Source organism: Oncorhynchus clarkii, unplaced genomic scaffold (genome assembly GCF_045791955.1).
Source record: "Oncorhynchus clarkii lewisi isolate Uvic-CL-2024 unplaced genomic scaffold, UVic_Ocla_1.0 unplaced_contig_10937_pilon_pilon, whole genome shotgun sequence".
Lineage (NCBI taxonomy): Eukaryota > Metazoa > Chordata > Actinopteri > Salmoniformes > Salmonidae > Oncorhynchus > Oncorhynchus clarkii.
Window position 1 is genome coordinate 96,541 of NW_027258105.1, and position 24,503 is coordinate 121,043.

General features: G+C 48.9%; 1 protein-coding gene across 1 annotated transcript in view; it reads right to left on the minus strand.

Annotated features, from left to right (window-relative positions):
• LOC139395673 (transmembrane protein 65-like) overlaps nucleotides 1-23,379 on the minus strand; it is a 64,071-nt gene extending 40,692 nt beyond the window's left edge. The window contains exons 1-2 of the mRNA XM_071143000.1: nucleotides 23,174-23,379; nucleotides 22,642-22,959 (exon numbers count right to left, since the gene is read on the minus strand). Coding sequence (XP_070999101.1) covers nucleotides 22,642-22,924 — 283 coding nt within the window. The 5' untranslated portion in view covers nucleotides 22,925-22,959; nucleotides 23,174-23,379. The remainder of the gene's footprint in view (nucleotides 1-22,641; nucleotides 22,960-23,173) is intronic.
• Nucleotides 23,380-24,503: the final 1,124 nt, after the last annotated feature.

A 24,503-nucleotide genomic window follows, 5' to 3' on the forward strand; every position in this document is an offset into this window, starting at 1 on the left:
CCCCCATCAAAGCTAGGTCACATCCTAAATGGCACCCTATTTCCTATAAAACGTGCTACTTTTTGACCAGGGCCCGTTGGGTTAGTCGGTGGGTAGGCGGGGCTAACTAGTTGCTGCTTGTGCCCACATGGATGAGACTTGTCTGGCACCCTATTCCCTATGTAGTACACTACCTCTACTTAAACAGTGAGTGGTTAGTTGGGGCTATAGCCTGGCACCCTATTCCCTATGTAGTACACTACCTCTACTTAAACAGTGAGTGGTTAGTTGGGTCCATAGCCTGGCACCCTATTCCCTATGTAGTACACTACCTCTACTTAAACAGTGAGTGGTTAGTTGGGTCCATAGCCTGGCACCCTATTCCCTATGTAGTACACTACCTCTACTTAAACAGTGAGTGGTTAGTTCGGGTCCATAGCCTGAATAATGGCTGCACAACGTTCACCTCATATCAGGGAACTGATACAACTTGTCTTCAATTAGACATTAAATCCTTTTCACTTCTGTATTGTAATCCCGAAACAATCTGTACCATTTGTTTGCCAAACCTTTTGTTTGCCAAACGCAACTGTACTGAATCCATGGCTACCAATCAACAGTTGTCCAGATGGCGTTTAAAAGCGTTTAAAATCAACGTTCTCATTTGAAATGATCCTGTGATATTTCTCTACCACATTCCTCACTCTCCTGCTCTGGCCTTCGTTAGAAATAACAGTTTCACTTCTCAGTAATACTTCAGCCGACTTCGTGTGTGTCCCAAATACCACCCTATCCCCTATGTAGTGCACTACTTTTGACAAGGGGACAATAGCACTCTGGTAAAAAAAAAAAAAAGACAAGTAGTGTACTACATAGGGAATAGGGTGCCAGTGGTGCTATAGCTCCTATCGCAGATCTCAGCTTCAAAGAGGATAAAAACGCCCAGTACTCTCCAATCCAGACAGGCAAGACAGATGGGTATTCTGCCCTAGCAAGCAAAAAATGTCAATTTTTTCCCTACATTAAATACATGCTTAATCATTTGGACAAGTATCCTGCCTCTATTGTATTGTGTTCAGGAGAAAATGTGGGTCATGTTAGCAGTAACTGTATAAAGTTGCTGTGAAACCAAGGTAAATCAGTTCCACGCTATGAGCAGTTACTGCCTTTTGGCTTGGTAGGACAGTATTGTCTGTTTCCTTTAGATTAAAACAACAAATGGCCAATAAGGAATAAGTGCTCTATTTCAATCACGTATCGCAGATGTTCAGCGACAACGTGATTGGAAACTTTAAAGACAAATGTTCCTCCACGTTAGCGAACACTGCATTCACGGTAAACGCTTCACACTTCGGCTCAAATCCGGAAATAACCTTTACATTTCTCTGGCGGGATCTGTAAACCCTAATTCTTGAATACGCAGCAGAGCAACCTCTTTCAGAGCTCATTTTTACATCAGGCTACACACTGGACAGAAAACGAAAGCCCAAAATGGCCCCCAAAATCCTTATTACCAGTGCCCTGTTTAACAGAATAGAGGGCCATTGTAGATGCAGCCTATGTTACAGAGACACTAGTTTAGAGAGACTAAAGTTCATAAAGTTAACCATTCAAGGAAATAAGCCTTTTATAATGTCATTATTCCCATGTAGATCCTAGTAGAATAAACAGCCCTTATGATTTCATGGTAAACTTCATTGTCACCTCCTGAACGTCCTGTGAACCAGCCACTGTTTCTGGCAGCAGGAGACAAAGAACAACAGAAGCCAAAACCACATCGGGAAGATTATATTTATACAAGAGTCAGAAAGGCAAATAGGCAGGTTGGAGATAGTCAAACAGGCAGGTTGTCCTGTTCTCACCCCTATCTCAGAGACACAAACATCATCAACATCACCCTGCCCAGACCCACCTGTTCTCACCCCTATCTCAGAGACACAAACATCAACATCACCCTGCCCAGACCCACCTGTTCTCACCCCTATCTCAGAGACACACCCCTATCTCAGAGACACACCCCTATCTCAGAGACACACCCCTATCTCAGAGACACACCCCTATCTCCAGTTCCTGCACTACTTTCCGACACATTTCCTCAAATTGCATCATTTAGTTCCCCTCCGTCGCCCCCACTTAGATAATGAAGCATATTATTTTTTTCGTTGTCTTTCTGATGGAAGATTGGTTGGTTTCCAATTGAACTATCCAATTTTTAAAGATAACCGATGAGAATAATATCATCCAACCGATGGGGTATCTAACTGCACCCTACTACTATGTTACGTCTTGAAATATGCAGACAGACGGATTCAATTAAGTGAAACATTTTTCCTTAGTTGTTCCATTTTCTCGAAATCTAAAGGCAGAACCTAGATTTGAGCCACTGTCTTAAGTAGTTGAACATGTTCTTACTACAACCTCGTGACAAACTGACCCGTTTGAATTCGTCAAAAACGACTTTACATCAAAGGAGTGCCTTTGATTTGACGGCCTGCACATGTGCAGTTCAGCGCTAGGCGACCGTCAGACCAGATGACGTGTTTCTGTGCACGAGTTAAGCTAGCTAACGTTGCCATGACATCGCCTAGAAGCGCGAACGGGGATTTCTATTGGAGAAGCAGTTTCTGCTTATCTTCCTACTGTACTGTCTTCGGTAACACGGTGGAGACTCGCGCTTCAGTTTTTACTTTCGGTTTCGTCCACCAGTTTTAAACATCTGTAAAAAAAACTAGATTGTTTGTTATTGAAACACTGTCCCAGTGATTTAGACGGTACAATGATTCCCTACACTACTCAGGTGGTGTTTTCTCACAAACTGAAATTGAGTGAACTGTGTAGAATTTTTTAGCAACCAGGAAATGACAACGTTGATTGTTTGCCCCGGTTTCCACGAGATAAAATAAAGTCAGAACTGTATTCCCTTTTTGACAACAGAATCTGGGCCTGGCGGAAACCAGCCAATCACAACACTGGGCGGGATAAATCCATTTCACAGCCAATCACAACACTGGACGGGGTAAGTGATATTGTGAAACATCATTCCACTGTTAATGCAGATACATTATGGATGCATTGCGGAGTGCCTGGACACAGCCCTTAGCCGTGGTATATTGGCCATATACCACAAACCCCTGAGGTGCCTTATTGCTGTTATAAACTGGACAGCAACGTAATTAGAGCAGGAAAAATACACGTTTTGTCATTTTGTAAACGTTCTGATATACCACGGCTGTCAGCCAATCAGCATTCAGGGCTGGAACCACCCAGGTTATAACATGGCATTAAATGAACATAGAGTAGTCAGCAACATTAAAGGCCAGAAACAAGGGTTAGACAAATCAATAGTGTACTGGAGGTGCAGGGAGAAAACTGGCCACACACATACATCAACATCTGACACATTTACTAAGATCCTATTTTTCACATGATGTATCACGTCAAATGTAAGGAAACACTACCAGGGAGTATTGATTAAAAAGGGTAAAGACACTAATTACAAGTTTTTTTTTAGGATGCAGCAACTAGGAAGTGGCAGCATCTTGTACGAATGACGTGTTGAGGTAAATGCACTCATCTGATTACCAGCTACTTAAAGAAGTCTTTGTGGGAGAAGAATATAATGATGGATATGGATAATTGGCTCGGGCCCGGGTCCAAATCCACATCCCTTTTAATACCACACATATGTGTTTCTTTAGGTTCAATCTGTTGTTCTGCCCCTGAGCAAGGCAGTTAAGGCAATTTTGCACAATTGTGGGAGGTTCTCGTCAAAACTCTCGCACAATCTAGGAAATAGGGTGCCATGTCTTCACCGCTTCAGCAGAAACGGCCTTCGACCCCTTTCTCTAACCACCAAAGAAGAAGAAGATAAAGGAAGTAAGAAAACACTGGAAGAAGAAGTCTATTTCTACTGAAGAAGTCAACTAACAGTAGGACCTGTTCTGCATAGAGAAACAGACAATTCTCCCCCAACACCAATTAGTGATGCAGGGAACCAAAATAAAACTGACAACAAAGGAAAAAGATCTAAACCAAAATCTCTGAGATATTCCCCTGATTACCAGCAGCTAGCTAGAATAATGACTCTCAGGTAGAGAGGAGACAGAGAACAGCCGTCAATCTCACGCCAGCAGGCAGTACTCCATTTGGAGAAGAGAGAACTAGATAGCACAGGCAGTCATTAGAGAGAGAGAGGAGAGAGAGAGAGAGAGAGAGAGAGAGAGAGAGAGAGAGAGAGAGAGAGAGAGAGGGAGACACAGAGAGAGAGAGAGAGAGAGAGAGGGAGACACAGAGAGAGAGAGAGAGAGAGAGAGAGAGAGAGAGAGAGAGAGAGAGCTCTTCGAGCGTTCACAGTCTGTCCAACTGACACCCCTATCAGATCACAGAAAAATCACACTCTACTTGAACAGAGCTATGCTCAATCATGAGGCATCAAAGCTAAAGGAACTGAATAATATTAACCTGTTGGATCTCTGGGGGCGCTATTTCATTTTTGGATAAAAAACGTTCCCGTTTTAAGCGCGATATTTTGTCACGAAAAGATGCTCGACTATGCATATTCTTGACCGTTTTGGAAAGAAAACACTCTGAAGTTTCAGAATCTGCAAAGATTTTGTCTGTAAGTGCCCCAGAACTCATTCTACAGGCGAAACCAAGATGATGCATCACCCAGGAATTAGCAGAATTTCTGAAGCTCTGTTTTCCATTGTCTCCTTATATGGCTGTGATTGCGCAAGGAATGAGCCTACACTTTCTGTCGTTCGCCCAAGGTCTTAGCAGCATTGTGACGTATTTGTAGGCATATCATTGGAAGATTGACCATAAGAGACTACATTTTCCAAGTGTCCGCCTGGTGTCCTGCGTCGAATTCGGTGCGCAATTGCCAGCTGCTTCCACTTTACCATTTGATTCAGGGGAGAAAGCATGTGTCCAAGAACGATGTATCAATGAAGAGATATGTGAAAAACACCTTGATGATTGATTCTAAACAGCGTTTGCCATGTTTTCAGTCGATATTATGGAGTTAATTTGGAAAAAAGTTCGCGTTTTGAGGACTGAATTTTCGTTTTTTTTTTGGTAGCCAAATGTGATGTATAAAACGGAGCTATTTCTAATACACAAAGAATCTTTTTGGAAAAACTGAGCATCTGCTATCCAACTGAGAGTATCCTCATTGAAAACATCAGAAGTTCTTCAAAGGTAAATGATTTTATTTGAAGGCTTTTATGTTTTTGTTGAAATGTTGCGTGCTGGATGCTAACGCTATGCTAACGCTAAATCCTTTGTTTGCTAGCTACTGTTACACAAATTATTGTTTTCCTATGGTTGAGAAGCATATTTTGAAAATCTGAGATGACAGTTTTGTTTACAAAAGGCTAAGCTTGCGAGATGGCATATTTATTTCATTTCATTTGCGATTTTCATGAATAGTTAACGTTGCGTTATGGTAATGAGCTTGAGTCTGTATTCCTGATACCGGATCCGGTATGGGGAGTTCCAAGAGGTTAAGTAATGCTATAGATGGAAGGAAAGTAGGGTGGAAATCAACAACAAAACTATTAGGCAACAACAAATTCAATCCCTTCTAGATCATTTCCTCGTCAAAAGGTGTAAACTTGGCCTCAGAAAACCTAAACAGTATATTTGACCTATCGGCTTCCCTATCAAATCTAAACATTTCAAGCAGACAACTTCAGAAAATTAACAACAATAACAAATGGTTTGATGAAGAATGCAAAAACCCCCAAAAATTACCTGAGAAACCTATCCAACCAAAAACATAGAGACCTATAAACCCTGAGTCTACGCCTTCACTATGGTGAATCACTAAAACAATACAGAACTACACTACGGAAAAAGAAGGAACAGCACGTGAGAAATCAGCTCAATGTCATGGAAGAATCCATAGACTCTAACCACTTCTGGGAAAATTGGAAAACTCTAAACAAATAACAAAAAAATAGTTATTTATCCAAAATGGAGATGAATGGATAAACCTTTTCCAATCTTTTTGTCTCTATAACAAAGAATAAAGAGCATAAACATGATCAAATACAAATCTTAGAATCATCTATTAAAGATGACCAGAACCCACTGGATTCCAGAACACACTGGATTCCAGAACCCACTGGATTCCAGAACACACTGGATTCCAGAACACACTGGATTCCAGAACACACTGGATTCCAGAACACACTGGATTCCAGAACACACTGGATTCCAGAACCCACTGGATTCTCAAATTACCTTGAATGAGTTACAGGACAAAATAAAAACCCTCCAACCCAAAAAGGCCTGTGGTGTTGATGGTCTCCTCAATGAAATGATCAAATATACAGACCACAAATTCCAATTGGTGATACTTAAACTCTTTAACATCATCCTCAGCTCTGGCATCTTCCTCAATATTTGGAACCAGGGACTGATCACCCCAATCCACAAAAGTGGAGACACATTTGACCCCAATAACTACCAGGGGATATGCGTCAACAGCATACCGTACGACAGACCACGTCTGCACACCCTCATTGAACAACCAAACAAACCAAAACAAAGGCAAAGTCTTCTCATGCTTTGTTGATTTAAAAAAAGCTTTAGACTCAATCTGTCATGAGGGTCTGTTAAACAAACTGATGGAAAGTGGTGTTGGGGGTAAAACATATGACATTATAAAATCAATGAACACTAACAAGTGTACGGTTAAAATGATTAAAATTGGCAAAAAACTGAGCTGCACTTCCTGACCTCCTGCCAAATGTATGACCATATTAGAGACACGTATCTCCCTCAGATTGCACAGACCCACAAAGAATTTGAAAATAAAACACATTTTGATAAACTCCCATTTCTACAGTGTTCCATCACAGCAGCAAGATGTGTGACCTGTTGCCACAAGAAAAGGACAACCAGTGAAGAACACACACCATTGTAAATACAACCCATATTTATGTTGATTTATTTTCCCTTTTGTACTGTTACTATTTGCACATCAAATAGACATAATATGACATTTGAAATGTCTTTATTCTTTTGGAACTTCTGTAATGTGTAATGTTCACTGTTAATTTTTATTGTTTATTTCACATTTGTTTATTATCTATTTCACTTGCTTAATAAAGACCCTTAAATTGAAATTGAGAGAGTGAGACTCTGCCTTGTCTGAGGACACTCCCTCCTCTCTCTATCTCCACACTACCTCCTCGGAGGACACTCCCTCCTCTCTCTACCTCCACACTACCTCCTCTGAGGACACTCCCTCCTCTCTCTATCTCCACACTACCTCCTCTGAGGACACTCCCTCCTCTCTCTACCTCCACACAACCTCCTCTGAGGACACTCCCTCCTCTCTCTATCTCCACACTGCCTCCTCTCTCTATCTCCACACTCCCTCCTCTCTCTATCTCCACACTACCTCCTCTGAGGACACTCCCTCCTCTCTCTATCTCCACACTCCCTCCTCTCTCTATCTCCACACTACCTCCTCTGAGGACACTCCCTCCTCTCTCTACCTCCACACTACCTCCTCTGAGGACACTCCCTCCTCTCTCTTCCTCCACACTCCCTCCTCTGAGGACACTCCCTGCTCTCTCTATCTCTACACTACCTCCTCTGAGGACACTCCCTCCTCTGAGGACACTCCCTCCTCTCTCTATCTCCACACTACCTCCTCTGAGGACACTCCCTCCTCTGAGGACACTCCCTCCTCTATCTCCACACTACCTCCTCTGAGGACACTCCCTCCTCTGAGGACACTACCTCCTCTGAGGACACTCCCTCCTCTCTCTACCTCCACACTACCTCCTCTGAGGACACTCCCTCCTCTACCTCCACACTACCTCCTCTGAGGACACTCCCTCCTCTGAGGACACTCCCTCCTCTCTCTATCTCCACACTACCTCCTCTGAGGACACTCCCTCCTCTCTCTATCTCCACACTCCCTTCTCTCTCTAACTCCACACTCCCTCCTCTGAGGACACTCCCTCCTCTCTCTATCTCCACACTCCCTTCTCTCTCTAACTCCACACTCCCTCCTCTGAGGACACTACCTCCTCGCTCTACCTCCACACCCCCCCTCTCTGAGGACACTCCCAAGATCCACTAACTACTGCTGGAGCAAGACTCACTAACCACTGACCACTGCTGGAGCAAGACCCACTGACCACTGCTGGAGCAAGACTCACTAACCACTGACCACTGCTGGAGCAAGACTCACTAACCACTGACTACTGCTGGAGCAAGACTCACTAACCACTGCTGGAGCAAGACTCACTAACCACTGCTGGAGCAAGACCCACTGACCACTGCTGGAGCAAGACCCACTAACCACTGCTGGAGCGAGACCCACTGACCACTGCTGGAGCAAGACCCACTGACCACTGCTGGAGCAAGACCCACTGACCACTGCTGGAGCAAGACCCACTAACCACTGCTGGAGCAAGACTCACTAACCACTGCTGGAGCAAGACTCACTAACCACTGCTGGAGCAAGACCCACTGACCACTGCTGGAGCAAGACCCACTGACCACTGCTGGAGCAAGACCCACTGACCACTGCTGGAGCAAGACTCACTAACCACTGCTGGAGCAAGACCCACTGACCACTGCTGGAGCAAGACCCACTAACCACTGCTGGAGCAAGACCCACTAACTACTGCTGGAGCAAGACCCACTGACCACTGCTGGAGCAAGACCCACTAACCACTGACCACTGCTGGAGCAAGACCCACTGACTTCTCGGAGGCTGGCAAGATGAAGGAAGAAACGGAAGAGAGAAGGATAGAGTCAGAGGAGAAGAGAGGAAAGTGAGAGGATGGAGGGAGAAACAGGAAGAGAGAAGGATAGAGTCAGAGGAGAAGAGAGGAAAGTGAGAGGATGGAGGGAGAAACAGGAAGAGAGAAGGATAGAGTCAGAGAAGAAGAGAGGAAAGTGAGAGGATTGAGGGAGAAACAGGAAGAGAGGATAGAGTCAGAGAAGAAGAGAGGAAAGAGAGAGGATGGAGGGAGAAACAGGAAGAGAGAATGATAGAGTCAGAGGAGAAGAGAGGAAAGAGAGAGGATGGAGGGAGAGACAGGAAGAGAGAAGGATAGAGTCAGAGAAGAAGAGAGGAAAGAGAGAGGATGGAGGGAGAAACAGGAAGAGAGAATGATAGAGTCAGAGAAGAAGAGAGGAAAGAGAGAGGATGGAGGGAGAAACAGGAAGAGAGAATGATAGAGTCAGAGAAGAAGAGAGGAAAGAGAGAGGATGGAGGGAGAAACAGGAAGAGAGAATGATAGAGTCAGAGGAGAAGAGAGGAAAGAGAGGATGGAGGGAGAAACAGGAAGAGAGAAGGATAGAGTCAGAGAAGAAGAGGAAAGAGAGAGGATGGAGGGAGAAACAGGAAGAGAGAATGATAGAGTCAGAGGAGAAGAGAGGAAAGAGAGGATGGAGGGAGAAACAGGAAGAGAGAAGGATAGAGTCAGAGGAGAAGAGAGGAAAGATGAGAAAAGGATGAGAAATGAAACAGAGAGAACGGTAATAAGATACTAATGCCAATATGACAAATTCTGTTTTCTTCAGGTTGTCTAATAGCTTCAGTACAATGTCTCATCTTTACTCTTCAGCAAGAACAAATATCTCCGGTGAGGGACCTTTTTGACATGAGCTCTGAATATTTCCCTCGTCTGTGGTGTTGTGTCACAGAGATGTGTATATTACATTGTCATGCCTGTGTCTCTGGCTCCAGTCCAGACTGGGGAAGTTGTTATTAAATGAGTCTATCTGGCAGCCCCATCTGGTAACCCTGAGCGTGTAATGGCTGTCCTCAGGTTGTCACCACATAAACGAACATCAACCCGACATTTAAATTTGTTTCTAGAGTTGTGTATGACTTGCATTTTAATGAAACAACATTCAGAGCAGAGATGATTTCTCAAGTTCAATATAGTTCCCGATGAGTGAAAGGCTGGCTGTTATTGGCCCTTACAGAGAAGGGTTTGACCTCGCCGATCAAGATGCCCTCAACAACGTGACTACTTTGTTATTCTTACACACATCAAGTTAACTGGGAAAGGAAAGAGCATAAATACTGTATATCTCTGCGGGTTTCATAAAGAAACCTTTAAATGATCAACAACCTTTGTCACTTGTGAGACCGAACGCACACAGTGTCGCCATGGCTACTCGGCACTGAGGCGCACAGACCTACAGTCGTAAATCACAACAAACTGACGTGTGTGTGTGAGATACGTCAGACAAAGCAGTAGTAGAATACAAGATGTCATAACCCTGCTGTGGCTTTAAAGCATCAAAGCAGTAGTAGAATACAAGATGTCATAACCCTGCTGTGGCTTTAAAGCATCAAAGCAGTAGTAGAATACAAGATGTCATAACCCTGCTGTGGCTTTAAAGCATCAAAGCAGTAGTAGAATACAAGATGTCATAACCCTGCTGTGGCTTTAAAGCATCAAAGCAGTAGTAGAATACAAGATGTCATAACCCTGCTGTGGCTTTAAAGCATCAAAGCAGTAGTAGAATACAAGATGTCATAACCCTGCTGTGGCTTTAAAGCATCAAAGCAGTAGTAGAATACAAGATGTCATAACCCTGCTGTGGCTTTAAAGCATCAAAGCAGTAGTAGAATACAAGATGTCATAACCCTGCTGTGGCTTTAAAGCATCAAAGCAGTAGTAGAATACAAGATGTCATAACCCTGCTGTGGCTTTAAAGCATCAAAGCAGAGCAAGACCCACTGTGGGGAACGGTACTGTGGGGAACGGTACTGTGGGGAACGGTACTGTGGGGAACGGTACTGTGGGGAACGGTACTGTGGGGAACGGTACTGTGGGGAACGGTACTGTAGGAAACGGTACTGTGGGGAACGGTACTGTGGGGAACGGTACTGTGGGGAACGGTACTGTGGGGAACGGTACTGTGGGGAACGGTACTGTGGGGTCACAGTGGGTTACTACTGCAGCTCCTTGAAAGCACTGGTGGCAGAGTGCCTGTGTTCAACCGCGAAGGCCTGTTTAGAGCCGCAGGATCGACGGATAGATAGGCCGGTGTGTGTGTGTGTGTGTGTGTGTGTGTGTGTGTGTGTGTGTGTGTGTGTGTGTGTGTGTGTGTGTGTGTGTGTGTGTGTGTGTGTGTGTGTGTGTGTGTGTGCGTGTGCGTGTGTGTGTGTGTGTGATACTGTAGATAGGCAAATCAAGGTCGTAAAGAAGAGCCATCCCCCACAAGGCACCATGGTGATTAGAGGACAGCGTCCACCACGTGATATGTTGCCCCCTCCCTACCCTCCTGCATCTCTCCCTTTATCCTTCCCTCCCTAAATCTCTCCCTCTCTCCCTCCCTATTGGCCTCTCTCCCTGTCTGTCTGTCTAATTGCCTGTCTGCCTGCTACCCTCCCTCCCTGTCTTCCTCTCTGCCTGCCTGTCTCCCTGTCTGCCTACCTCTCTGTCTGTCTGTTAGCCTGCCTTCCACCCTGCCTGTCTGCAAGCCTCTCTGTCTAACTGCCTGTCTGCCTGCTACCCTACCTGTCTGGCTTCCTCTCTGTCTGCCTGTCTCCCTGTCTGCCTACCTCTCTGTCTGTCTGTTTGCCTGCCTGCCTGTCTTCCACCCTGCCTGTCTGCATGCCTCTCTGTCTAACTGCCTGTTTGCCTGCATGCCTGTCTTCCACCCTGCCTGTCTGCATGCCTCTCTGTCTAACTGCCTGTTTGCCTGCATGCCTCTCTGTCTAACTGCCTGTTTGCCTGCATGCCTCTCTGTCTAACTGCCTGTTTGCCTGCATGCCTCTCTGTCTAACTGCCTGTTTGCCTGCATGCCTCTCTGTCTAACTGCCTGTTTGCCTGCATGCCTCTCCGTCTAACTGCCTGTTAGCCTGCATGCCTCTCTGTCTAACTGTCTGCCTGCCTGTCTCCCTCCCTGCCTGTATGTGTAACACAAGCCCTAGAGACCCAGAGGACTATAGCCTATCCCATGAAGGTGACACTGTCACAGGCAACTGACTCCCCTTGAGAATCAAGACTGTAGGAAACAGACTGTAGGAAACAGACTGTAGGAAACAGACTCCCAGGTCTAACGTAGTGCACTATATCAGGAATATGGTTCCATAGGGCCAAGATCTAAAGTAGTGCACTATATTGGGAATAAGGTGCCATAGGGCTCTGGTCTAAAGTAGTGCACTATATCGGGAATAAGGTGCCATAGGGCTCTGGTCTAAAGTAGTGCACTATATATAGGGAATATGGTTCCATAGTGCCCAGGTCTAAAGTAGTGCACTATATCGGGAATAGGGTCCCATAGGGCCAAGATCTAAAGTAGTGCACTATATATAGGGAATAGGGTGCCATAGGGCCCAGGTCTAAAGTAGTGCACTATATATAGGGAATATGGTGCCATAGGGCCCAGGTCTAAAGTAGTGCACTATATATAGGGAATAGGGTCCCATAGGGCCAAGATCTAAAGTAGTGCACTATATATAGGGAATAGGGTGCCATAGGGCCCAGGTCTAAAGTAGTGCACTATATAGGGAATATGGTGCCATAGGGCCCAGGTCTAAAGTAGTGCACTATATATGTAGGGAATATGGTGCCATAGGGCCCAGGTCTAAAGTAGTGCACTATATAGGGAATATGGTGCCATAGGGCCCAGGTCTAAAGTAGTGCACTATATATAGGGAATATGGTTCCATAGTGCCCAGGTCTAAAGTAGTGCACTATATAGGGAATATGGTGCCATAGTGCCCAGGTCTAAAGTAGTGCACTATATATATAGGGAATATGGTGCCATAGGGCCCAGGTCTAAAGTAGTGCACTATATAGGGAATAGGGTGCCATAGGGCCCAGGTCTAAAGTAGTGCACTATATAGGGAATATGGTCCCATAGGGCCCAGGTCTAAAGTAGTGCACTATATATATAGGGAATATGGTGCCATAGGGCCCAGGTCTAAAGTAGTGCACTATATAGGGAATAGGGTCCCATAGGGCCAAGATCTAAAGTAGTGCACTATATATAGGGAATAGGGTGCCATAGGGCCCAGGTCTAAAGTAGTGCACTATATATAGGGAATAGGGTCTCATAGAGCCCTGGTCAAAAGTAGTGCACTATATATAGGGAATAGGGTCCCATAGGGCCCAGGTCTAAAGTAGTGCACTATATATAGGGAATAGGGTCCCATAGGGCCCAGGTCTAAAGTAGTGCACTATATATATAGGGAATAGGGTGCCATTTGGGACGCATATTGGAACTCTATTTTCAGAGCAGGAAGTCCCCCAGCACCATGGCAACAGACTGTAATTAAACCAAATGGAGGATGAAAGATTGAAGAGCCTTTTCCTTCTTTATCCCCTCTAGTCTTCATTTGTGTTCATCTGGTCATAGGCCTTTATCTGCATCCCAAATGGCACCCTATGGGCCCTGGTCAAAAGTAGTGCACTATATCGGGAATAGGGTGCCATAGGGCCCAGGTCTAAAGTAGTGCACTATATATAGGGAATAGGATCTCATAGAGCCCTGGTCAAAAGTAGTGCACTATGTATAGGGAATAGGGTCTCATAGGGCCCAGGTCTAAAGTAGTGCACTATATAGGGAATAGTGCACCATTTGGGAGACAGATGATATCTGCCAGTTGCTGTAGGTTAATCCAGTAGGTCAAAGCACAAATAACTACCACCTCTTTTTCCCCTATGTCACCTCTCGTTCACCTCTCATTCAAGGCCCATTAAAAACCCAGAGCCTGGGATCTCGTCAACAGGACAGTGTTTAAACACGACCCCTGTTGCTCCTGAGGAATGAAGTGCTGTTCCTGAGAATGATCTGAGAGGTACTTCCATAACCGCAGTAGATCTGTATTCCACACGGCATTTAACATCAGCCCAGTAACTCCACTGTGACAGCAGCATCATTGAGCATCCCCCAGGCAGATTGAAATGCTTTGTGGTGTGTCAGTTCACAGGTCACCACATGATTATGCTACTTAGGGAAGCTACTTTCAGAGCAGTTAGGCCTAACGTTTAAGATCTCTTAATTGGGTCTTGATTCAGACCTGGTCAATTAATTGATTCTCAATCTTTTTTTCTTAAAAAAAAAAAAAACTTTGACCCCCTTTTTATGATATCCAATTGGTAGTTACAGTCTTGTCCCATCGTTGCAACTCCCCTACGGACTCGGGAGAGGCGAAGGTCGAGAGCCACGCGTCCTCTAAAACACGACGCTGCTTCTTGACACACTGCTCACCTTAACCCGGAAGCCAGCCATACCAATGTGTCAGAGGAAACACCGTCCAGTTGGTGACCGGAAGTCAGCTTGCTGGTGGCCCGGCCCGCCACAAGGAGTCACTAAAGTCCGATGGGCCAAACCCCGACCTAACTCGGACGACGCTGGGCCAACTGTACGCCGCCTCATGGGTTTCCCGGTCACAGCCGGCTGTGACGCCGCCTGGGATCGAACCCGGGTCTGTAGTGACGCCTCAAGCGCTGCGATACTGTTTTACAGCAGGGGAAATGGAAACGTGTCAATTTTCTACACTACGTTCTCAATAAATTTCCATCCAAAAGAGCCAAGAAATATCCAAGAAATATCCTTCAAATGTTGATTTCTTACATTGTGACAATAATGACATCACGTGAATGACCCACACTAGCCGAGGTAATATTATGAACAGATGTCAAGTTTAAAACTGACAGTCTCTTGACACCCCACATAAGAGGCATCATCAATTCTAATCGTTCTTTTAGTAGCTGTTGTCTAAATGACCCGTAAGGGAATGTGTCCCCTACACATAATAACCTCAACAGACACGCAATAAAACAGATGAACGTCTAGAAACCCATTCAGTCCACCTCAATAAAACCTAACGGAGAGAGTAGAGGGAGCAGTATAATCTCTATTACCTTCCTTCCTGTTCCTGTACTATCATGTAGAGGAGATAATACCTGTTGTTGTTTCCCCTCTTACTTATCACATTCACTACCGCTCTACTGTTTCAGAGAGCACAGATATAGACAGCAACTACTTATACAGAGAACAGTGAGGAGGACCTCAGATCAAAAAGATGCAAAGACCCTGGGCTGGGACCCTGGGATGGGACCCTGGGATGGGACCCTGGGCTGGGACCCTGGGCTGGGACCCTGGGCTGGGACCCTGGGATGGGACCCTGGGCTGGGACCCTGGGCTGGGACCCTGGGATGGGACCCTGGGCTGGGACCCTGGGCTGGGACCCTGGGATGGGACCCTGGGCTGGGACCCCGGGCTGGGACCCTGGGATGGGACCCCGGGCTGGGACCCTGGGATGGGACCCTGGGCTGGGACCCTGGGCTGGGACCCTGGGCTGGGACCCCGGGCTGGGACCCCGGGCTGGGACCCTGGGATGGGACCCTGGGCTGGGACCCTGGGATGGGACCCTGGGCTGGGACCCTGGGTTGGGACCCTGGGATGGGACCCTGGGTTGGGACCCTGGGATGGGACCCCGGGCTGGGACCCCGGGATGGGACCCTGGGCTGGGACCCCGGGCTGGGACCCTGGGTTGGGACCCTGGGATGGGACCCTGGGTTGGGACCCCAGGCTGGGACCCTGGGATGGGACCCTGGGCTGGGACCCTGGGTTGGGACCCTGGGCTGGCACCCTGGGTTGGGACCCCGGACTGGGACCCCGGGCTGGGACCCTGGGTTGGGACCCTGGGCTAGGACCCTGGGCTGGGACCCTGGGTTGGGACCCTAGGATGGGACCCTGGGTTGGGACCCTGGGCTGGGTCCCTGGGTTGGGACCCTGGGATGGGACCCTGGGCTGGGACCCTGGGTTGGAACCCTGGGTTGGGACCCCGGGCTGGGACCCTGGGATGGGACCCTGGGCTGGGACCCTGGGCTGGGACCCTGGGATGGGACCCTGGGCTGGGACCCTGGGATGGGACCCTGGGCTAGGACTCTGGGTTGGGACCCTGAGGTGACTCAGTGAGAAGTAACCTTGACTTGGACCTGAAGGCTTCAGTTATCTCCTTGAAGTAATGCCTAAGGTTTTGCCGGTGTTTAGCTCAGCAAAGTCTTACTGTGCTCAAGGGGCCAGGGTTCAAACCAGTGTCTTACTGGTCTCAGGTGACCATGTTCAAACCAGGGTCTTACTGGTCTCAGGTGACCCAGGTTCAAACCAGAGTCTTACTGCGCTCAGGTGACCAGGTTCAAACCAGGGTCTTTCTGGTCTCAGGTGACCCAGGTTCAAACCAGAGTCTTACTGGTCTCAGGTGACCCAGGTTCAAACCAGGGTCTTACTGTGCTCAGGTGACCAGGTTACCAGGTTCGAACCCAGACAGCCGTATAAACAAAGGAGAGTCTGATGGTGAGGAATACAAATGTTTACCTTAACACCAAACCCAGGTGGACAAATGTTTACCATAACACCCAGGTGGACACATGTTTACCTTAACACCAAACCCAGGTGGACAAATGTTTACCATAACACCCAGGTGGACAAATGTTTACCATAACACCCAGGTGGACACATGTTTACCATAACACCCAGGTGGACACATGTTTACCATAACACCCAGGTGGACACATGTTTACCATAACACCCAGGTGGACACATGTTTACCATAACACCCAGGTGGACACATGTTTACCATAACACCCAGGTGGACACATGTTTACCATAACACCCAGGTGGACACATGTTTACCATAACACCCAGGTGGACACATGTTTACCATAACACCCAGGTGGACACATGTTTACCATAACACCCAGGTGGACAAATGTCTCTCAGTAGGTTATTCAAGAAACAGCAGTACAGTGCACAATGCCCATTATAAAGTATTAAGGCCAGGGTAACAGTCAGAAGCATCCCACTCCTCAGCCCTATGTGACCCAGGAGACATCTGCTCCCTATGGATAACAGAGAGAGCAGGAGAAGTGTGGTCCCTATGGATAACAGAGAGAGCAGGAGAAGTGTGCTCTCTATGGATAACATAGAGAGCAGGAGAAGTGTGGTCCCTATGGATAACAGAGAGAGAGCAGGAGAAGTGTGCTCCCTATGGATAACAGAGAGAACAGGAGAAGTGTGCTCCCTATGGATTACAGAGAGAGAGCAGGAGAAGTGTGGTCCCTATGGATAACAGAGAGAACAGGAGAAGTGTGGTCCTTATGGATAACAGAGAGAGCAGGAGAAGTGTGCTCCCTATGGATAACAGAGAGAACAGGAGAAGTGTGGTCCCTATGGATAACAGAGAGAGCAGGAGAAGTGTGCTCCCTATGGATAACAGAGAGAGCAGGAGAAGTGTGGTCCCTATGGATAACAGAGAGAACAGGAGAAGTGTGGTCCCTATGGATAACAGAGAGAACAGGAGAAGTGTGCTCCCTATGGATAACAGAGAGAGCAGGAGAAGTGTGGTCCCTATGGATAACAGAGAGAGAGAGCAGGAGAAGTGTGGTCCCTATGGATAACAGAGAGAGCAGGAGAAGTGTGGTCCCTATGGATAACAGATAGAGAGCAGGAGAAGTGTGCTCCCTATGGATAACAGAGAGAACAGGAGAAGTGTGCTCCCTATGGATAACAGATAGAGCAGGAGAAGTGTGGTCCCTATGGATAACAGAGAGAGCAGGAGAAGTGTGGTCCCTATGGATAACAGAGAGAACAGGAGAAGTGTGGTCCCTATGGATAACAGAGAGAACAGGAGAAGTGTGCTCCCTATGGATAACAGAGAGAGCAGGAGAAGTGTGCTCCCTATGGATAACAGAGAGAGAGAGCAGGAGAAGTGTGCTCCCTATGGATAACAGAGAGAGAGAGCAGGAGAAGTGTGGTCCCTATGGATAACAGAGAGAGCAGGAGAAGTGTGCTCCCTATGGATAACAGAGAGAGAGAGCAGGAGAAGTGTGCTCCCTATGGATAACAGAGAGAGAGAGCAGGAGAAGTGTGGTCCCTATGGATAACAGAGAGAACAGGAGAAGTGTGGTCCCTATGGATAACAGAGAGAGAACAGGAGAAGTGTGCTCCCTATGGATAACAGAGAGAGAGAGCAGGAGAAGTGTGCTCCCTATGGATAACAGAGAGAGAGAGCAGGAGAAGTGTGGTCCCTATGGATAACAGAGAGAGAACAGGAGAAGTGTGGTCCCTATGGATAACAGAGAGAGAACAGGAGAAGTGTGGTCCCTATGGATAACAGAGAGAGAACAGGAGAAGTGTGGTCCCTATGGATAACAGAGAGAGAACAGGAGAAGTGTGGTCCCTATGGATAACAGAGAGAGAACAGGAGAAATGTGCTTCAACAGCCTCAACACCACTGGATCATTACAGACATCATCTGCAACCATGATGCTCTCAGGCACTTTGGCTCTCTATCCCCCCCACCCTCTCTCTATCCCCCCCCCACCCTCTCTCTATCCCCCCCACCCTCTCTCTATCCCCCCCACCCTCTCTCTATCCCCCCCACCCTCTCTCTATCCCCCCCCACCCTCTCTCTATCCCCCACCCTATCTCTATCCCCCCCACCCTCTCTCTATCCCCCCCACCCTCTCTCTATCCCCCCCACCCTCTCTCTATCCCCCCCCCCACCCTCTCTCTATCCCCCACCCTGTCTCTATCCCCCCCACCCTCTCTCTATCCCCCCCCCACCCTCTCTCTATCCCCCCCACCCTGTCTCTCTCTCTATCCCCCACCCTCTCTCTATCCCCCACCCTGTCTCTCTCTCTATCCCCCACCCTCTCTCTATCCCCCACCCTGTCTCTCTCTCTATCCCCCACCCTCTCTCTATCCCCCACCCTGTCTCTCTCTATCCCCCACCCTCTCTCTATCCCCCACCCTGTCTCTCTCTCTATCCCCCACCCTCTCTCTATCCCCCACCCTGTCTCTCTCTCTATCCCCCACCCTCTCTCTATCCCCCACCCTGTCTCTCTCTCTATCCCCCACCCTGTCTCTCTCTCTATCCCCCACCCTCTCTCTATCCCCCACCCTGTCTCTCTCTCTATCCCCCACCCTGTCTCTCTCTCTATCCCCCACCCTCTCTCTATCCCCCCTACCCTGTCTCTCTCTCTATCCCCCCCACCCTGTCTCTCTCTCTATCCCCCCCACCCTCTCTCTATCCCCCACCCTCTCTCTATCCCCCACCCTCTCTCTATCCCCCACCCTCTCTCTATCCCCCCACCCTCTCTCTATCCCCCACCCTGTCTCTCTCTCTATCCCCCCCACCCTCTCTCTATCCCCCACCCTCTCTCTATCCCCCACCCTCTCTCTATCCCCCACCCTCTCTCTATCCCCCACCCTCTCTCTATCCCCCCCACCCTGTCTCTATCCCCCACCCTGTCTCTATCCCCCCCACCCTATCTCTATCCCCCACCCTCTCTCTATCCCCCCCACCCTGTCTCTATCCCCCACCCTCTCTCTATCCCCCCACCCTCTCTCTATCCCCCACCCTCTCTCTATCCCCCCCACCCTCTCTCTATCCCCCACCCTCTCTCTATCCCCCCCACCCTCTCTCTATCCCCCACCCTCTCTCTATCCCCCCCCACCCTCTCTCTATCCCCCACCCTCTCTCTATCCCCCCCACCCTCTCTCTATCCCCCACCCTGTCTCTCTATCCCCCACCCTGTCTCTCTCTCTATCCCCCACCCTCTCTCTATCCCCCACCCTGTCTCTATCCCCCACCCTCTCTCTATCCCCCACCCTGTCTCTCTATCCCCCACCCTGTCTCTCTCTCTATCCCCCACCCTCTCTCTATCCCCCACCCTCTCTCTATCCCCCACCCTGTCTCTCTCTCTATCCCCACCCTGTCTCTCTCTCTATCCCCCACCCTGTCTCTCTCTCTATCCCCCCCACCCTCTCTCTATCCCCCACCCTGTCTCTCTCTCTATCCCCCACCCTCTCTCTATCCCCCACCCTGTCTCTCTCTCTATCCCCCACCCTGTCTCTCTCTCTATCCCCCACCCTGTCTCTATCCCCCACCCTGTCTCTCTCTCTATCCCCCACCCTCTCTCTCTCTCTATCCCCCACCCTGTCTCTATCCCCCCACCCTCTCTCTCTCTATCCCCCCCACCCTCTCTCTCTCTATCCCCCACCCTCTCTCTCTCTCTCTATCCCCCACCCTCTCTCTCTCTCTATCCCCCCCACTCTCTCCCTCTCTCTCTCTCTATCCCCCACCCTCTCTCTCTCTCTATCCCCCACCCTGTCTCTATCCCCCCACCCTCTCTCTCTCTCTATCCCCCCACCCTCTCTCTCTCTCTATCCCCCCCACCCTCTCTCTCTCTCTATCCCCCCACCCCCTCTCTCTCTCTCTATCCCCCCCACCCTCTCTCTCTCTATCCCCCCCACCCTCTCTCTCTCTATCCCCCCACCCTGTCTCTCTCTCTATCCCCCACCCTGTCTCTATCCCCCCACCCTCTCTCTCTCTCTATCCCCCCCACCCTCTCTCTCTCTATCCCCCCCACTCTCTCTCTCTCTATCCCCCCCACTCTCTCCCTCTCTCTCCCCCCCACTCTCTCCCTCTCTCTATCTCTATCCCCCCCCACTCTCTCCCTCTCTCTATCTCTATCCCCCCACCCTCTCTCTCTCTCTATCCCCCCACCCTGTCTCTCTCTCTATCCCCCACCCTGTCTCTCTATCCCCCACCCTGTCTCTCTCTCTATCCCCCACCCTCTCTCTATCCCCCACCCTGTCTCTATCCCCCACCCTCTCTCTATCCCCCACCCTGTCTCTCTATCCCCCACCCTGTCTCTCTCTCTATCCCCCACCCTCTCTCTATCCCCCACCCTGTCTCTCTCTCTATCCCCACCCTGTCTCTCTCTCTATCCCCCACCCTGTCTCTCTCTCTATCCCCCCCACCCTCTCTCTATCCCCCACCCTGTCTCTCTCTCTATCCCCCACCCTCTCTCTATCCCCCACCCTGTCTCTCTCTCTATCCCCCACCCTGTCTCTCTCTCTATCCCCCACCCTGTCTCTCTCTCTATCCCCCACCCTGTCTCTATCCCCCACCCTGTCTCTCTCTCTATCCCCCACCCTCTCTCTCTCTCTATCCCCCACCCTGTCTCTATCCCCCCACCCTCTCTCTCTCTATCCCCCCCACCCTCTCTCTCTCTATCCCCCACCCTCTCTCTCTCTCTCTATCCCCCACCCTCTCTCTCTCTCTATCCCCCCCACTCTCTCCCTCTCTCTCTCTCTATCCCCCAACCTCTCTCTCTCTCTATCCCCCACCCTGTCTCTATCCCCCCACCCTCTCTCTCTCTATCCCCCCACCCTCTCTCTCTCTCTATCCCCCCCACCCTCTCTCTCTCTCTATCCCCCCACCCCCTCTCTCTCTCTCTATCCCCCCCACCCTCTCTCTCTCTATCCCCCCCACCCTCTCTCTCTCTATCCCCCCACCCTGTCTCTCTCTCTATCCCCCACCCTGTCTCTATCCCCCCACCCTCTCTCTCTCTCTATCCCCCCCACCCTCTCTCTCTCTATCCCCCCCACTCTCTCTCTCTCTATCCCCCCCACTCTCTCCCTCTCTCTCCCCCCCACTCTCTCCCTCTCTCTATCTCTATCCCCCCCCCACTCTCTCCCTCTCTCTATCTCTATCCCCCCACCCTCTCTCTCTCTCTATCCCCCCACCCTGTCTCTCTCTCTATCTCCCACCCTGTCTCTATCCCCCCACCCCCCCTCTCTCTCTCTATCCCCCCACCCCCTCTCTCTCTCTATCCCCCCCACCCTCTCTCTCTCTATCCCCCCCACTCTCTCTCTCTCTCTACCCCCCCCACTCTCTCCCTCTCTCTACCCCCCCCACTCTCTCCCTCTCTCTACCCCCCCCCACTCTCTCCCTCTCTCTACCCCCCCCCACTCTCTCCCTCTCTCTATCTCTATCCCCCCACCCTCTCTCTCTCTATATCTCTATCCCCCCACCCTCTCTCTCTCTCTATCCCCCCACCCTGTCTCTCTCTCTATCCCCCACCCTGTCTCTCTCTCTATCCCCCACCCTGTCTCTATCCCCCCACCCTGTCTCTCTCTCTATCCCCCCCACCCTGTCTCTCTCTCTCCCTGTCTCTCTCTTCCCTCCCTCTCTCCCTCTCTCTATCTCTATCCCCCCACCCTCTCTCTCTCTCTATCCCCCCACCCTGTCTCTCTCTCTATCCCCCCACCCTGTCTCTCTCTCTATCCCCCACCCTGTCTCTCTCTCTATCCCCCCCACCCTGTCTCTCTCTCTCCCTGTCTCTCTCTTCCCTCCCTCTCTCACTCTCTCCTCTCGCTCCCTGTCTCTCTCTATCTATTTCTCTCTCTCCATATCTCACACTAACACATTCACACCAACGTACGCGCGCGCGCGCACACACACACACACACACACACACACACACAAACACACACATTACTATACTGCTTACAACAAGGGCATAAGCATTCTATCCTCACCTACTTTTACAGATACAGAAATCTCACAATTTGAGGGCAGAATGTATTGATATCAATAAAGAAATAAGGCATCGTTTTAATCTTATGAGAGTAAGTGTTCTGTAATGGGCCTATAGTACAATGTAATAGGTCTAGAAACATTTATTTTTACACCTACACATTTGAAGCAATAGGTATTTTGTCATTCTTTGGTTTCTGGACCTAGCAGTTTAGCCTAGGCTGGACTAACGGTAAAGGACCAGAGTGACACTATAATGAACTCTCCGTGCGACTCGGGGAAGTGACACACATTTTCCAGTAGGCTACTGTTATTATTCTTACCTTGAGCTATTGCTATCGACTCAAACCGGTGCAGTTCTCTGAGCAGGGTTGTGCGTTCGGTGGGGTGAAGACTATAAATAAAATCCTTGGCTCCTTGAGGCGAGTTCAAGGGCTCCATCGGGTCCTTGTGAGGGTGTGTGCCCAAGTCGCAGCTCTGCTGGCTGGGTAGCATCGGTACAGGCTGGCGTAGCGGAGCTAGGTTTGACCCGCGGACTCTTCCCAACATGTTCCCCGACCTCAGAATGAGGGCGGGCCGCAGGACTCTCTGCAAACTGGGCAGCATGGTGGAGACAAAAGGAAAGTGGAGGCGTCGACAACCTAGAATAGAAATACAATTTTAACGCTTACTGAAGCGTAAAGAAGAGGCTACTTACAATACAACATCCTCGACTGTTTCACGTATGAATGCAATGGATTATTTTGACAGCAGTAGGCTACTGTGGAATGGCTAAGCCTATTCATAGGCAATAAATAACAAAGTAGACACAGACTCAGATCGGGCTGTCAAAGTGCAACTTATGACAACACCGACCTCTCGATCAGCGGATGCTCTGCCGGCCTGTCCTGTCAAAAAATCAGATCTCTTTCGGGTGTAAAACGCAGCACCGAACCATAAGTCCTTCGATCACAATTTCATAGATCATGAAAACAATTCGCCAACAAAACACATTCGTGGCAAGATCGGTGAGTCAAAAAAAAAACATTCCTCCTCATCTTCAAAGCCACAACAACGCCGAGGCTACTTCCCCGTCTTCCCCGTCTGCGGTCGGATGGGCTGCTTCTCTTCCCCGTGATGTGCGCCCTTCTCTCGAGGCTAAAAATATTCTCCAATGGAATAGCTTGACTATACGTAGCTATGACGGCATCTGCCTTACGTTTTTGTATAGCTCATACAGTGAGTGCGAAGGTACCACTAGACCAATAGCCTACTTGTAGGCCTATTTTGCGGCAGGTATCAATAGACATCCTAAGGACGTCTGCACAGGACATTTGAGCATAGTACATGTATGACAACATGGGAAATGTATTTTTCATTCCATACGTAATGCCATTAAAGAACGTTCTACATGCTATTTTTAGTGACTACATTTCCCAGATGAGCACTAGGGCTATTGAAACACTACATTTCTACTGCCGCATTATGGGAAACGTATTTTAGTCCGACCGGTGGCCTCTCTGCAATCTATTTATTAGACAACTGGGAACTCGAAAAAAAACGAGCTCCGACAGGCTAAAATGGTTTGAACGGTCAACTCATTCGGAAATTCGGGCATCTTTCTAGAGCTTCGACTTTCCGACATGAAGATCACTGACGTCATGATTTGACCTGCTTTTTTCCCCCGAGTTCCCAGTTGTCTTCAAAGCGCAATCAGGCTCATCATCAGTCCACAGACAGTGACCCAAGTCATCCTATAGCTCTCCATCCAATCTCTGTATCCTGGCCACAGTCACCACTGAAGCTAACAATCCCCTCATCACAGAGACAGCCCTAAAAACTAAACATCCCTTTCTTGGGCTTGGTGTGGAATTACTATGTTACTACGACATCAGAGGGTAGACTACTAGTACAGGGACACAGAGTACTACATAGTCACTAGTACAGGGACACAGAGTACTACAGAGTCACTAGTACAGGGACACAGAGTACTACAGAGTCACAAGTACAGGGACAGTCAGTCACTAGTACAGGGACAGGCAGTCACTAGTACAGGGACAGTCAGTCACTAGTACAGGGACAGTCAGTCACTAGTACAGGGACAGTCAGTCACTAGTACAGGGACAGTCAGTCACTAGTACAGGGACAGTCAGTCACTAGTACAGGGACAGTCAGTCACTAGTACAGGGACAGTCAGTCACTAGTA